General features: G+C 38.8%; 1 protein-coding gene across 4 annotated transcripts in view; it reads right to left on the bottom strand.

The window, feature by feature from the left end:
• Acaca (acetyl-CoA carboxylase alpha) overlaps positions 1 to 17,653 on the bottom strand; it is a 266,901-nt gene that overhangs the window by 69,880 nt on the left and 179,368 nt on the right. For all 4 annotated transcript variants that reach the window (XM_028890514.2, XM_028890515.2, XM_037201549.1 and 1 more), the window contains 2 exons: positions 13,030 to 13,185; positions 11,073 to 11,219 (listed from right to left, as the gene is read on the bottom strand). In XM_028890514.2, coding sequence (XP_028746347.1) covers positions 11,073 to 11,219; positions 13,030 to 13,185 — 303 coding nt within the window. The remainder of the gene's footprint in view (positions 1 to 11,072; positions 11,220 to 13,029; positions 13,186 to 17,653) is intronic.

The following is a 17,653-nucleotide window of genomic DNA, read 5'->3' as shown; positions in this document are numbered from 1 at the left end:
AATCATTAAACTGCTAAGTGCATGGTCCCGACAGTCCAAACATCTAAGATGTTCAAAGATGGAGCAAGAGGAGAATGGAGACAAAGTACAAAGAAGGACATGCTACTAGGATTTAGTGTGTGTAAGAATTATGGGTGAAGACGTGTCAAAAAGGGGAGAAATGTAGCGTCTCTGTCAGGGAAGAAATGTTTAGCCAATTTAAGAATTCTTGATTGTTTCTATATTTCAGCCTCAAAAACAAAGTGATGGCTTTGAAGATTATGTATAGCCTTTAAAACTATGATGTAGCACACAATTAGAAAAGAACACAAAAATCCATGCATATCATAACTGTAATAGGCAAAGCACCGTGGTAGTTATGTCAGATTCTTAGAAGCTGAGTGTGTTGGTATACGCCTGTAATCCCAGTACTTGGCAGGCAAGAAGACTGAGTTACACTGCAAGACACCTCCATAAGCCCAGCCTTTAGGAGGCAGAGGCAGGAGGATGGCTTAAGTTCCAGGCCAGTAAGGGTCATAAAGCAACAGCCTGTCTCAAGACAAACAGAAAGAACTATCTTAGGCTGTTGGGAATATCATTTTGTTTTTAAAAGAGACGTGCTCTCTGGTGCTGTGGTAGAATGTAAACATATGTATACACAGGTTTATACAATATTAATATCTCTACCTGAGAAGAAACTGCTTCTCAGTGTTTTTCTGGTCTGATGGTTAAATACATATTTATACTTTTAAAGTCAATATTTGTATAATAGACAAGAACAGTGCCTATCAGCTAAATACATATTTAGGACTGTACCACATGTATTACAAACATGTACTAAAATCGAAAGCTTATATTTATACAGAGCCTTTCATCTTGAAGGGGACTAAAGAGCTTACAAACATATGTACATAAAAGGGCGTTAGTACTGATAGGCAGGCAAGGTATCAGTTCCCCACTTCCCTATGTCTCTTAGCAGTCCTGGGTAGGAATATACACTGTGTCAACAGACCCAGGCCTGTAACAGCTGCGCAGACATTAACACAATAATCCAGTTGTGACACACAGGCACTGGGAGGATGGCAGCTGGAAAAGAGCAACTGCTTTCCTCTGTGCAGAAGCACCATGGCTATTTCCAGCTTTGTGTTTTTAAATTATTCGCTACCAAACTCAACTAATCACTTGACAAAATTGAATTTGATACCGAAAATGGTTTCTGAATGCAAAACACTTCGTCTGATGATTGAACACTAGGTTGAAAAACGCTTCCTCTTGCCCTTGATTTAAAGACGGGGGTGAGGGGCAGGGTTACAACAGTCAGGAGAAAAGACTCAACATATTCTAAGAATAGCTTTGTCTCAGAGGATTCAGAATTACATCAAAAGACAGTTATATCCTCCCTTCCCCATTTAATTAGGACACCATAAGTTTTTCAGTCCAGTTAATTTATATATGTGGGTACACATTATATACACAATGAAGATTGCATGTTAGTAACTGCAATTCTATAAGGACATACACAGCACGGCAATGTGATTAGGAATGTAGCACTCACTGACTTCACCTAAGCACAACCACCAGCCTTGTATATTAACAGAATAACCGCCAAGGGAAATTTCATCACCGAGTCTTCTTTTTCTCCAATTCTTTTTCCATCTCATATTTTAGGTAGATGAAGTCTGGTAAAAATGAAACTCCAGGACTGAAGCCTGAAGAGGACAGAAAGGCTGCAGAGGCAACCAAAGGGCAATGTGTGGCCTGTCTGCCTGAGAGGGCAGGCTTGTGTCTAATGAGTTTCTAAGTGGCTTCTCGGCACTGGCAGCACAAGCATTCTTTCCCTGGCCAAAGCCTGTTTACAGCACTGACTAACCAAGTAGTTCTATGTACTTACCACTTAAAAGTATGCTTCATTGATGTAGGTAGCCACAAGTCAAGTTTTAAGACTATATATATCTCCCCATAGCCAAACTTCCAATGAGCAGGTTTCTTAGGCTTAGGGTTATCAATTCAAGCTAATTATCTTAAGGTGAAAAGAGGAGGCGGACCAAAAGAACTACGATGAATCAGGTAAAGAGAAGCAGAAATAAGTGTTTATTTTCCTTATGCAAGTCCTGAGGAAGAAAAGAATTCTCTGGCCACATTCTGATTCTGGAATAAACATGCTCAAATGAGGGAGGAGGGACTAGGGAGGGGAAAGCAAGCAGAAGAGAACAGTCTTATTTAACTGTTTTTATGTGGGTAAAATGATTTGTGCCATGGTATTTCCATAAGAAGTGGAACCATTATTTTCCTGTAGAAACACATTTGGTTTGAAAAGTATCACTGGACAAGACGTGAAAATCAAACCAAATGAATTATTCACAACCTCCGATCAGAGGTGATCATTATTTCTGATGCTCCAAACAGTGATTAGGATTCTACCCTGAGATGTCATTTTCTCACTGAGTAACACCAGCAATAGAGAAAGGCATTATCTATCTACCCATATATGTATTTTTCCTCCGGGGAGGACCCTGGTTTAATGTTACTATAACAGATACTAAAAAAACATGATAATATTAACATTTATTCTGGTGGTACCCATAAACGCCATTAGTCTGACATACAGTGTCAACACTAATCACGACCCAAAATTAACACCAAAATTGACATCAACATTAATTGTACTATCAGTGTGACTAGAATGTACAAGTGCACAGAGGCATTTCCCAAAGCTGCTGTGTTGTCATAAAACTGTAACATTAAGTTCAACAGAAAAATGTGAAGGCAAAGCTAAGGGGCAAAACTTGACGGGGTTTTGCTTTTGAGGGTGTAAAGGGGCACCCATCAGCTCCTGCCAGGGTGTGGAAGCAGAAAGGGAAGCTTTGCCATAGTTGCCTTTCTTTTCTCCACACTTGAAGCTCAGCTATAGCAACACTTCCCACACAGATTCAGGCACAGGCTGGGGTGGCTGAGGTGGGTATGTTTTGTCATTTTCCATGTTGAAGTCTACAATAGCTACTGGTCTAACTCTGCTAATGCCAGGAAGACGACCGGCTGCAAGGCTCTAGAGTGGCAACACAAGAACCCTAGACTGTGACAGCTGAGATGAGTGGTGACACAGCATCACAAATGAGAAAAACAAGACCTAGAGAGAATGAACTTGAACCTGAACTTCTTTCGAGGTACTTATATCAAAATGTACCTTTTGTTCTTTTAAATATAGATATAGCAAATTAAAGCTATGCTTCAAGTTAGAAACTATCAAAAAGTACCATAATAAAAATAACAAAATACAGAAAATATTAAAAGATTTTAAAATATTTTTGTTTCTGGGTTTTTTTTTTTTTTTTTTTTTTTTTGAGACAGGATTTCTCTGTGTAGTTTTGGTGCCTGTCCTGGATCTCGCTCTGTAGACCAGAGTGCTGAGATTAAAGGCGTGCGCCACAAAACAATGTGGTATTTGACTTAATTTCTCCTGTTCGTGTAAACTATGCTGAAAATAGTTAATGCCTTTCCATGCTATGTGATCTACCAGATACAGCATGTTTCATTGCCTAATGTCATACAATCACATGAGCTCAAGACAACTTTCTTGACAGCTGAAAACTTAGTTTTTATGCTTAATTTAAAAATGTAAAGCTACCTCAATCCCTCTCATTAAAAGTTGACATGAGAGTAAGTATCATTGTTATAGGAAAAAAATTTCAACTATATGAAAATACAACTAAAGATTATAATAATAATCTTGCACTAGGGAATAATTTCTCCTTATGATATTTACAGACATGAAGCATAATAATTTTATCTATCTATACTCAGTATTTTAGTTTTGTTAAACATGCCATGAAATACACACACACCAATGGTTCTTGAGAAACAGGGCACAGGATTGACTGATACAGAAGTTAACCAAGTAGGCCACTGCAGTTCTAGAAGCATTGCCTGTTAACTGCATGATTCCCATCTACTGAAGATCTCAAGTACTTAAAGATGTTCTCCTGTCTTCAGGCATAGATCGGTGGCTGTGATTCCTCAGTAAGTTCAGAGTTCATGGTCTTCTACTTTTCTTATGTTTTTGTTTGTGAGACTGCCTGTAATGGCTGAGCCATATCTCCAGCCCTGGTCTTCTACTTGTCTAAGTGCTCTTCCAGAGCTCACCTGCAGTTCAGCACAATTCAAACAAGCTGCTTTTCTAACACACAACTAACAAGACAATACTGACTTTATTCAGGATTTAAAAAGGCAAGCTAATTTCAAAAGAATTAAACATAATACAATTTATCTAGATTAACTTCACCTTCTTGAAGCTATTTTGAGGTTGAGTTAAAAAACAATATATAAAAACATAGTGCCAAACCAAAAAAAAAAAAAAAAAAAAAAAAAAAAACAAAACTTGGGTCCGGTGTTCAGGAGAAATAAGCAATCATTTTTGTACTCAAGTCCACAAACATTCTCCAGGAAGTTTTTAGACAACAACGGGATCCATGAGAATGAGTTCATGATAAGCCAAGTTGTTTCGGTTACTTTTCTCATTATACTGACCAAATACTTAAGAGGAGTTTTTTTTTTTTTTTTTCAGCACAGGTTTAAGAGGGGATACACTAACTAGATAGGCATGGTGACAGAAAGATTTCTCTGAGAGAAAGCCCCTTGTCTGAAAAACAAAAACAAACAAAAAAAGAACAAAAAAGAAAGTTAACACTGTCTGTCTGTAGTCAGGAAGCAGATAGCACATCAATGGAAGTCCATATTCCATGGGAAATGGGTCACCACATTCAGGAAGGAATTCCCTCAGAAGATAAATCTCTCTGGAAACACCCCAAACATGTGTGAGTCTGAGACAGGGAGTGTCTCTTAGGTGATTCCAGCACCTGTTAGGCTGACAGTGAAGATTAATCGTCACATCCACCAACTCTTTGGTAAGGATGGAAAGGCCTGGGCCTGTCATCATCACCATCATCTTCTCCTTTTTCTTACTCTCTCTCCCTCTTCCTCTTGAGACAATCTCTCCACATAGTCCTAGCTGTCATAAACTCCTCACTATGTAGACCAAGGTGGGCTTGAACTCACAAGATATGCCTGCCTCTGCCTCCCAAATGCTGGGAAACAGTCTTTAATGCTCAAATTAAACTTTCTAAGAAGCTGGGTGGTGGTGGCGGTGGCGGCGGCGGTGGCGGCAGCGCACACCTTTAATCCCAGCACTAAGGAGGCAGAGGCAGGTGGGTCTCTGTGAGTTTGAGGCCAGCCTGGTCTACATAGTGAGTAAAGTGAGTTCCAGGACAGCCAGAACTGTTACACAAAGAAACCCTGTCTCAAAAAACCAAACCAACAACAAAAACTTTCAAAGAAATACAGCCTCAAATGGAGAAGCACAGTCACAATGGTAGGATCTTAGTGCTTGATATTTGATGTTTCCTCATATTTTTCTATATTGTTTAAAGAATTTTATTATTAAATTCAAGAAGGCTTGTCAAGAAGTTCAGTAGGTAAAGGCACTTGCTACTAAGATTGCTAACCTGAGTTTGAGACCTGGGACACACATGGTCAAAGGGAAGAAACAATTCCCACAGCTGTCGTCTGATATCCACCTGTGTGTCATCACACACACACACACACACACACACACACGCACGCACGCACGCACGCACGCACGCACGCACGCGCGCGCACACACACACACACACACACAAATTTAAATAAGTATAACAACGGATGATAGCACACTGTAAACAGTTAAATGATAATTAAATATGGAAATAGATATAGGTAGGCTAAGTAGTTTCAAAGCTGAATTCCTAAAATCCAGTATCCCCACCATTTCACCCCTGAGAATATAAAGCAGAAATGAAGATATCAGTCATGATGGCAGCTAGCCTCTAAATTTTAATTTATATTACTTTATTTCCTATTTGAGCATTCTCTTCTTTAAAAAAAAAAAGTGCCAGGTCATACTAATTCAACCAGAGTTAAAATGCCAACTGAATATTGCAGGAACATTAGGGAAAAATGTACTATACCAACAACAATAAAATAAATAAAAAAGGGGGGGGAGGGGAATGGAAACAAGTGGGTTGGCCTCACCAAACAGGGGAATTCAAAAAGCGTGTCTGAATGTTCAAAGTGCTGAAAGGAAAAACCCTGACACCTAGTGCCCATCTGGAACAACGAAGCCTCAGAGCCACTCAATTCCTTCCTGTGGCGGCTTACACAGAGGTGACTATTAAAACACATTAAATGTGGAATATACTTTTCTCCCGGAAAAAAAAAAAAAAAGAAAAACTGAAGAAAAAATTCTTACGCCACGATAGGATGGTAGTCTATCATTATCACTCCTGATTGGAGTGCCTCATTATTATAACTACTTCTAAACACAGTGTGTTTTCATCTCTAGTTATTCATGAAGTCAGGAGTGATGGGGAAGGAATGTTAAAAGCTCATGTTCTAGGAACTTGATCTTCATCACCAATAAAATTTCTAAAAGAGTTGCCTCTTTATCACATTTTCATCATTATAGATTCCTGATCGAGTTCAAATAACTGTAAAAAAGAAATAAAATAAAATGATAGTGGACTTACTTCAGAACAAATAAGGACATAACCACACAAAAGCCAGGCTTTTTTTTTCCTTTGTTCTACCAGGCAAAGTTAAGTTGTTCTCTGTCAAGTCCATTACAGCCTTTCTCTTGATCTTAGCCTGAGTTTTTTAATAACTGGGTTTAGTACAAAAAGCAGCTGTGCTGGATTGCAAAGTGTTAGTCAAAATGTTCCCACCTGCAATTACAGCTTGTACCAAATGATCGAAATAGGTTAGCAAACTGGCAAAAAAATGAAAACAATTCCTCCACACCAGAGAAGTAGTAAAGCAGACTGGATGGATAGCTGCATTTCTTCTGTAGCTCTGCAGCTTACATTCATCTAGCTATGTATTTACATACAGTGCTCATCACTGCGGCATCAGAGCAGCTAGAAAGGAAATCAGTTTAGTCTCTGTTGCAATCACATTTTCCTCAATTTTCATCTTTACTTGAAACTATTAAGAAAATCCCAGACAACTCATCTTTAGAGCTATTTGCAAGTAATGTAGTTCACAGATTTGCTCCACATCGTTCTTATTCCCATTCTAAATTCATATTAAATGCAATGCCATTCAAACCTGACAATGAGAAAAAAAGTGTCCTATACTTCTCACTAGGAATTAAGTAGCATTTCTTTAGTTACATCTTTCTTGATGGGGAAGGGACACTAGGAAAATAGGAAGAAGAATGTAAGCTAACACAGAACCAGCAAATCTTTCTTTTGCATGCTTTTAGCACAGGCACAAATGTTCAGAATGCAGGTCACATCTCTGCTGAAATAGCCAATATCTTCCTCAAATGGCAAACAGGTTACCTAAAACTAAATGGAACTGAATTGGTCCCAGTCCTGGTTCTATCACCATTTCACCTATTTGCCATCCCGGGAAAAAAGTAGAGAAGAAAGGTCGGCCAACAAGGTAACCAGTGGTCTGACGAGTGCACATCTTCTGCCTCTGTCTGTAAGGAGAAGTACCCCAATTCAGGGAAAAACTACACAGGAATCTCGTGTTTTACCCTCATTCCTAACATCCATGAGATAGCTTTTAAGCCCAGAAACTCCAATACTTAAAGATAATTCAGTGTCACCTACAATGACCACCTGGTAGTACCGTCACTCTGGAGAACACCACATTATGAGGATTTAGTGTCTATGGAGCATCAATGCATTTACATTGAGCCTGGGCTCTCAGAACACTAACAGGTCAATTTTTTATTCTTTTTTTAAATAAAACCATATCTCAAGGCTTTGTTCTGATGTCCATTCTCTTTGCCAAAGGAAGATTTGCTCCAAATCCCATCAGCATGAGCTCACTTTGTTCTCCTCACACCATTCTTCAGGAAATATGTAGAGTGCTGGGCTCATGACAAACTTGTCACTTTGGCCAAAGAAAATTAAATTGCAGTAGTGGAAAAACCAACGTGCCCTGATAAACCTGGTCTCAGGATGAGGAAATATATCCTACCGACACCTCGTCATCTCTTACGTAGAGCTGTCCCTCAGAGTCAAATGCTGATTCCATTCCTAGACTGGTGAGTCTCTCAATGGACACACTACATTGTATTTCCAAGCTATTGGTAGCAGAGCTTGATTCTAATACCATAACCTCATTCCTGTCATGCAGTATCCTATAATCTAGCTAAGGTCACTGACCTCACCAGTCATCCTGGGCTCAGTTATTGACTGTTCACAAAAGAACATCAGCCTCACTCTTCCTGAACTCTTAGGCTCAGACACAGCAAGCTAACATGCAGGCTCAATCCTAGTCAGTCATCTGAAGAAAAGGAAAAGAGAACAAAGAAAACATGTAACTTAGAAAGGGAAAGAGAGAATAATGTGAAAAGTGATACAAAGCAATGGCATTTCCATAAATGCTTTTAGCTTTCTAGTTTCACAACTATTAGGACATAGGGCAAATGAAAACTTGTGGTCACTACTGTATACTGTCACTCACTGTGGTAGCCACTCCTTTTATACTGAGGTTTGTTAGGTCTTAAAGGGGTTAAAAATAAAAAAAACCTTTAATTTTTTTGTTCGTGTGTGTGTGTGTGTGTGTGTGTGTGTGTGTGTGTGTGTGTGTGTGTGTGTGGTCTTTTGGTACAGAGTTCCGTATAATAAGACTATTTGTATTCATACTGGCAGAGTAAACACTACATGTTCATGCCCAGGCAGCTCTGTGCTTGTAATTTCAGCAAGAACAGAGCTTTGTCCCTCTGGGACTTCACTATTCCCCCAGTCTCCATTCGCTCAAACACAGAATGAGAACAGAGAGAAAGCAGGAGAAGAAAGATCGTGGCAAGAGGTTTCACACAGCATTGCAGCTAGCTTTCATGTGGCAAAAAAAAAACCAAACTCATTTTGTGTTTTAATTACACTAGTTAAAACCGTTTTACTCTCAACCTCATGTTCACAAGGCCGCTTTCTATTCCTCAACAGCTATTCAATGAATAAACATTGCAGACTAGCACAACGAAGCTTTTTTTTTCTGCTGAGGGGCGTGCAAGCAGAAGCCATACACACAGTAGGTACAGAGCTCTGCTTCAACTTTGTGTGTTGATGAATATGTGTTTATTCTCAGCAACACCTGCCACCTCCACCCCATTGTCTGGCCATTTGTTTAGGCACCAGATTGGAAGAACTACAACTCTAAGCCTCTTCATCTGGTCCAATGCTTGACTCCATCCTAATGCTAAATAACCTGCTCTTGAACCCTATACTGTGTTACTCAACAGTCATACATCTTGTACAACAGAACAAATATTTTTGAAAAGGATACTGGAGCTGGGCTTGGTGTCACATGCCTTTAGTTACAGAGGAGACAACAGAGTTCAAAGCCAGTGTGTTCATCATAGTGAGTTCTAGGACAGCCAGGGCTACAAAGAGAGACCCTATTTCCAAAGAACAAAAAAATAAGATACTCAACACAAGGGAAAAAATTCACATAGTATCTCCAGTGATCAGCCAGTTTGCTTATGTTAACACCCAAATAAAGATTATTATTTATTTATTTATTTTTGGTTTTTCAAGACAAAGTTTCTCTGTGTAACCTTGTCTATCCTGGAACTTTCTCTGTAGACCAGGCTGGCCTCAAACTCAGAGATCCACCAGCCTCTGCCTCCCAAATGCTGGGATTAAAGGCATGCACCACTATACCCTGGCTCAGATAAACATTATTTTAAGGAATGAGTTTAGCTAGGGCTTATACCTGAATCTGCAATAAAAACACCTCTGTATTTTTTTAGGTGTGTTAATATTTTTATCATTGCTATAATTGTACTTTAGAAGCATAGTCAAAATCTTAAGGATATGGAAAAGAATATGAGGGGACACAGGAGAATATGTCTTTATGTCATTATTAATATGGTACTACATGAGGAAGGTTATTAATCCCAGAAAATGCCTTCTGTTTGCTTTATTTCAAGATAGGGACACATGCTGCCCAGGTTAACCTTCAATTTTCCTGCCTCCGCTTCCAAATGTTGGCATGAGGCACAACACATGGCTAGCAAATGTGTTTATTTTTTTGAATTTTTTAAGTAGCTAATAATTTATTATTATATTCTTTTTTTTTTTTTTTTTTTTTTTTTTTTTTTTTTTTTTTTTTTTGGTTTTTCGAGACAGGATTTCTCTGTGTAGCTTTGCGCCTTTCCTGGAACTCACTTGGTAGCCCAGGCTGGCCTCGAACTCACAGAGATCCACCTGGCTCTGCCTCCTGAGTGCTGGGATTAAAGGCGTGCGCCACCACCGCCCGGCTATTATTATATTCTTTAAAACTATTTTTAAATTTAAATTATTTAGATCATACTCCCCTTCCCTAAGGATTTCATAATCTTTTTCCTGTCCCTCTCCACCCAAGTTTAAGTTTTTAATAAATATCAAAATGAAGCAGGTGTGGTGGCACACTTCTCTAATCCCAGCACTCAGAAGGCAGAGGCAGGAGGGTCTCTGTGAGTTTAAAGCCAGCCTTGTCTATGTAGTGAGTTCCAGGACACCCAGGCTTACGCAGTGACACCTATCTCAAAACAAACAAACAAATCAATGTTTTGTGTTTCTTTTTTTTAAACTGTTGGCTCTCAGCCCTTTAGAATGAATTTCTTTATCATATTCACAATATCACCAAATCCAATGAATCAAGGGTAAAAGAGGATACCTAAAAATCTCAAAATTCCATATCTATTCTCATGTATCTTCAATTATGAACTCACCAATCTTGCTCCACTTAAAATATGACCTTCATCTCTATTTTGAAGCAAATCCTAGACATTAGACCTTTGATCTGTAAAGACGTTGTATTAGTATGTCTGCCCATCAGAAAATAATACTCCTTTTCAAAAAGCAAAATTGTAATACCATTATTATACCTAAAAAATTCACAGTCATTTCTTGGTTTGGTCCACTGTCTCACTGAGGAAAGTGACCAAGAATGCTGTCCTGACTCTGCCGCTTGAGTCTTAGTTCCCACTGTGTAATGTCAGCTCTCGTGAAAGGCTGGTACTAGTGGACACGGAGACAGAAAGGGAGAAGGGCGTATCTACTTGCCTCATTTCCTCCTGGAAGCCTGTTCATATGGACCAGCTGCCCTTGATCATCCAACACCAGTTCAGTGTACGTCAGCATGTCAGAAGGCAGAGGGGGTGAGGGAAGGAATGCTTGAGTGGACATAGACTCCCAGAGTTTGATGAGCGACTAATGGAAGAAAGAAGTTTGACTCATCAGTGACAATTAACATTTCAACACGGATAAAAATCACAGTCAGATTCAGTCACTCTGACTCTGCTTTCTTTTCCAAGAGCTCTAGAGACTAATGCTCCAACCTTCACTCTCAGCAAACATACACTTGTAGCCATTTTTACAGCATTTTCAAGTATGTCAAAAGTCAGGTACTTCCCCAATACAGTCAAACTACTGAATGAGTCTGAAATAGCACTGGAGCATTAACACATACAAAAGCCCTAACACCATCCCAGCCAGAGTAAAATAAATAAAAAAAAAAAAACCTCAAACAGCATCAGCCAGGTGTGGTGGCTCATGTCTTTAATCTCTGCCTCAGCACTTGGGAGGCTAAGGCATGTTCATCTCTATGAGTTCTAGGCCAGCCAAGGCTACAGTGAGACCCTGTCTCAAACAAAACAAAACAAATAAAAACAAAACAAAACAAAACAAAACAAATAAAACCAAATAAATAACATCATCTCTTCTTAAAAGTATATTATCTGTGTGTTGGAGAGCAGGGATCCTAGGGAAACCTGGCAAAAGATTTTCAAAAAAAACAGATACGACATTCTGCTACTACAATCTAAGAGAGCCAGATTGGGTTTCTATTATAGGTTAAGGGAAGATCCCTTTACTACTTTTTACAGCAATAGCCCACACACGGGAATTAGTTAAGACGTGTATGACTGTTTATAAGTACAGATCAACTAAACTTCAAATTTGAGAATACAGATATACCTATCCAGTTACAAAAACATTCATAATTTCCATTTCTTACTTCTTATGTAAAAAAAACTTTTTATGAAGCTCTGTTCTTGCTTGTCTTAAACACCTAAAGCCCAAATGACTCACACACACTTATGTGCCTAGCTGTGTCCCTTGTCAATTACAATATGACTTAGAAGCACTGACACTGAGAATCAGAACCACACCGTTGTCAGGGTAATGACACCATAAAATGGAGGTAATGAGTGAACGTCAGTGTGTTCTGAGATAGGATGGTGCAAATAAATGATTACATAAAGGAAATTTGTCTTTGTGAATACTACAGAATCACAGACTACTAAACAAGTCCACAGATAAATATTACATTAAGATTCAAATGTGGTAATACTGATAGTACTGACTAAGAGACTTGAAAAATTCTACAACAAAGGTACTTTAAAAAAGAAATCCCGACTTTTTGATGCTCTATTCTTTATCTGTTGTATTCTCTGCTTGTGATATACTCCCCTACTTTGAAGGGAAAATCTGCAGCATAGAGAGGGACCATCATATGATCAAGGAGTTTATTTTCATATGGGGAAGAGCTTCATAATGCCATACTTTTCTCATGCTAGGTCTTTATTCAACTATAGTAAATCCACAAAAAAAAAGTTATACCTTAAACTAGATATAGTGATGATATCCATTTGTCTATGCTACCTATAATGACTCTCATCTTGGCGTAGGCTTAGGGACCATCCTGGAAAGTAGGGAAATGAAAACTCATTCCTCCTTTTTTCTATCTCTAATTTGAAGACTTAATACATGTATAACACTTCACACAGGTCCCTGAAAATATAACATGTGGTATGGATTTACTGTCTTCTACTTGAGACTCCTCACCATTCTTATGAAGCACCTGAGTTAGAAGACACTAAAGCCATCAATGAGACAGAAATCAGAATAGTGTCAAGACACCTCCTGGCCCTGTGAGTGCCCTTCTCTAGGGAAAGCTGCACCTGATGAAATTCAAGGAAACCTTGTTTCCGGAAAATTCCCACCCGTTAGCCACCTTTACCTGCCGAAACATCTCTGGGATGTCATAGATATACGTTGTTCCTAAGGACTGTGCCTGAAACCTCTTCGACTGAAGAAGGTCTTTGGTCACATATGGAGTATTGATTAACATTCCGTGCAGTGGTCCCTGCTTGTCTCCATATGCCTGAAACATGATCTGTGGGAAAAAACAGAATGCACAGACAGGTAAGAGACAGATAGGAAATGAAATAGCTGCCTATAGCACCGTTTTTCACAATGTCATTTCTTGAAAAACAGTTGGGGGGTTGCTTAATGGCAGAGACTTGTCTCTGGGTATTTGGTGTTGTCCCTTCTCTGTCGGTTAACCAACTCTAAAATAGTGATGTATAACCAGCCATATATACTAGGCTGTGCTTAGTGTGGGATTAGGTGAAATCAACAAGAAAGTCCAGTGTAAATTTTACATCTCAGAAAACACTTGCCTTCCAAAGTGACTAGAATCTCCGATACTAAAATATGAAGCATGTCAGCTAACTGGACAGAACAGTTCCAGTGTTTAAGTAAAGGAACAGTTATACACTATAGAGATAATTCTTATTCTTGGACCAGGCCAAGGTTCTATCACTTGATCATGCATTAGTCCCTTGACTATAAGGTGCTTTGTAATATTATTAGCCACACAAAAGCTTCAAATATTTTTACCAGAGTAAGTAAATTCCATCCACTCACCTAATTAATTCTTGTTACATCATAAGACACAATCTATAGTAAAAATCACTATATTTTATTAAATTACATATTCAACTATATATATTTCTCTCTAGTATACTGTCTATAACTAGTGAATTCCTGCAATTGCTGGATTGTCACATAATGAAAGCACCACACCAGTTTTTAATCATTTTTAACTCAAATATTTCTAGAAGAGCACTTCATACTCCATATATTTAGCTAGTTTTATTTGCTCATGAATATTTATAAGGGATGCCATTATTTCAATTCAATTAATATTTATTGAGTGCTCAGAGGTTGTATAACACCAAACTAGGCACTTTATCTATGAACACATAAAATATAGATTCCCAACACACTGAATACAAATGGAGATTGGAATGAATATATATATATATTCATTCACATATCTGTTTGGACCTAAAATATAAGCACAAGTGTACCATTAATGAAAAGATCCCTGGAATTGATATATATGCATAGAATGGAATTAAGTACTGTCCTAAACCTGAAGGTCATCCAGCTAAGTGAATCCTTATTATTTAGCTCAGAGGAATAAGAGTGTTCTGGTGACGTGTCAATTAGGTCTGATTCTGGGCAAAACATATCCTAGGCTGTTTAAAGGCCCCAGTGGAACCCCCAGCTCTCTTCTAAAGGACCAAGGGGGAAAGTTACTATGTGGGAGACAACAGCAGCAACACCTTGGGAGTAAAAGAACTAGTCATATTTTTAACAGATTTCAAGTGTTTTGACAAGGGTACAATATGAGAAAACTGTATTTGGGACAAAGACTGAATCAGAGTACGAAAAAGGAATAAAAGCAGGAGGTTCAAGACTCAGAGACAACTCAGCCAGTAAAGATACCTGCCACCAAGCCTGACAATCTGAGTTCAATGCCTGGGACTGAAAGACCTGATTCCTGCAAGCTGTCCTCATCTGATCTATATACGCGTGCACAGACACATAAAACTATAAAATTAAAAGCAGCAGGGTTTTGGAACGGTATTTCCTGCTAAGAGAGGCAAAAGCTGTGAGTACAGGGTTTGAAACTCAATTTTGCCAAGCTCTAGGATGAAGTCAGGTTAGCCATAGTAAAGCAATATAACTATGCAGTAAGGAAAGGAACTGAAGAAAGCTGCCTGGGTATTTACACTGCTGCTGGAATTTAAAATGGTAACCACTTAGTGGCTTGTCAGTTTCTTATGATGTTAAAAATAGTTATTATGAACCAGCAATTAGACTCCTATGTATTTACTTAGGAACAATAAAAAATTATCTATACAAAGATTTGCAAATAATAGCCAGGCATGGTGGCACATGCCTTTAATCCCAACACTTGGAAAGCAAATGCAGGAGAATCTTCCCTGAATTTAAGGCCAGCCTGGTCTATATAGTGAGACCAAGTCTCAAATAAAACAAAACAAAAAAGATCTGCAAATGAAGGCACATTACAGATTTATTCCAAACAACCCAAATTTGGAAATAAAACTCCAATAATTGAATGGATATAAACATTTTGGTAAATCTGCAAAATGGAATACTACTCGACAATGAAAAGGAACGTACTCATAGTCCTTGCAACATAGATGAACCCTCAAAACATTATGTTAAACAAAACAAGTAGAATATAGAATAGCATGAATTGTCTGATTTCATTTACATGCAACTATAGGACAGGCAAAACTATCTACAGTAACAGAAAGCAGATCAGTGGTTGCCTAAGTCTGCAATTGGTGCTCTGCCTTTCACTGAAAAGAATGAGAAACTTCGTGGGGTGACAAGAAGTTCTCTATCATGACTGTGATGACAGTGACATATACAATGGTCAGACTTCATCAAATCAAATACAACAAAGGAATCCATTTTGGTACATGCAAACTATAGAAACTATTTAAAAATGTAAACTCAAGCCAGTGGCAGTAGAGCACGCCTTTAATCCCAGCTCTTGGGAGGCAGAGCCAGGTGGACCTTTGTGAGTTTGAGGCCAGCCTGGTCTACAAAGCGAGATCTAGGACAGGCACCAAAACTACACACAGAAACCCTGTCTGGAAACCCCCACCCCCACCCCCAAAATTAAAATCAATAAAGGTGACTTTTAAAATGTTTACTTTCCTCACTGGAAGTGAATTCATTTAAATAATGGACTATCCAAACCTCTTCTCCCTACTCAGGACTGCCTGATGTGGTTCTTTACAGCCTATAGGACAAAGACTACACAAGAAACATGAAACTCAAGCCCATTAACTTTTTTTCTTATTGGCAATAAATAATGTCCTTGGGCAAGAGGCTGGTAGTAATGGATCCTAACTGGAACCCCAACTGACCGGTTGTTTAGCTCCATGTTCTCCTATGATGGACATAGTAATTAAAAGCTGGTAGAGGTCATGTTTTACAAGTTTGAAAACATGCACAGGTTTTTTGTTTTGTTTTGTTTTGTTTTTCCATTTCTCGAGACAGGGTTTCTCTGTGTAGCTTTGCGCTTTCATGGAACTCACTCTGTAGCCCAGGCTGGCCTCGAACTCGCAGAGATCTGCTTGCCTCTGCCTCCTGAGTGCACAGGTTTTATTATTATCTCCCACTGAAGGCTGCAGCAGGGCTTCTTTCAGAGAACTATCTCTGACCTACACAGTGGGTACCCTAGAGCCCTGGACATATTTTACTTTCTGATGTCTCTTATAGCATGGAAGCATCAATTACTCATCTGTCTTTTCCCACTGTGATATATACTTCTTAAAGAGGAACTGCTTTGTATCCATAGTCCCTGACACATTACTTGGTCAGAAAATAATAAATAAGCAAATGAACAGATGATAAACATGGTTTCGTATTATCTCAATTTCCTATGATTTACTAAGGAAAGAGGAAATGAAGTTCAGTGATAAGCACCAAGCAGGCACTGGTGCACAGGAACTGGCTGGAGGCTGCTTTGCGGTCAGTTCCCGCCTCTACCACTGCTTTTGACCTAGCTTCCATGCTGCAGCCAGGCTGGGCAACCTCCAGGGCTTTTCAAATATGCGGTCCCCTTCAGGTCGAGGGCAGCTTATTCACTCTCGCAGGCACCTATTAAGTGTTTATTTTGTGCCAGGCACAATACTAAATCTCTGCTGAAGGCACCTGTGCCTTTCATGGGCCTCTGTCACCACCAACCAGCATCAGAGAAATCTAAGAGCTATCTAATAAAAAGAAATGGAAAAAAAGAAGAAAGTTATGAAGAAAAAACATTTATCAAAAACATTAAAATCTCAAGTGGCCCTCTTCTTTTACAGAAGAATAGGCCTGCCTTGAAGCCATTGTAGGAGTTAATTAAAAGCATCCCGAACCATGGAAAGCCCTGACTGAAAATGTTCTTAAGGTTGTCCTGAAAAACATCACATAGAGCAAAAATTATTGAGCACTCTTTTTCTTGCTCACCCCTGTGCTCTGTGCATGCTGTTCTAACTGCTTGCTTCTTAAAGGATAGATTTCTTTGGTCATCTAACTGAGAATCAAAGAACAAAATGAAAGGTCAGTAAGAAAACTGCCTAAACTAGGACTTTTAAAAATTCATCTCCAAAACACAGACAGAAATATCTTTTCCTACTTGCATTCCTAGATTTAAGTGAACACATATAAAAGCAAGAGCCACATAATACTTCCCAGAGCCAAATGGATAAAACAGTCTAAACCCTTGTTTGTGTATTCTGGTACAAGTCTACCCTTTATCAGGTGTATACCTTTAAAGTACACACTGAGGCCCTAAAATAACATACTGTCCCTGAAGATGTGCCCATACCATTGAAAATGGTCTAATGTTTAGAAACTACGGTGGCAAGCCAATTAAAATAGAATGCTTTGTTATCATAGAATCAGCATGCTTATCCATTTTTCATTTCTGCATTCCTAAATTTTTTCCCTTGGAAAATGGGTTACAGTTTGTCACCTATTCATATATA

This window comes from Peromyscus leucopus, chromosome 8b (assembly GCF_004664715.2).
Source record: "Peromyscus leucopus breed LL Stock chromosome 8b, UCI_PerLeu_2.1, whole genome shotgun sequence".
NCBI classification, from domain to species: domain Eukaryota; kingdom Metazoa; phylum Chordata; class Mammalia; order Rodentia; family Cricetidae; genus Peromyscus; species Peromyscus leucopus.
This window is presented reverse-complemented; position numbering and strand designations above follow the sequence as displayed.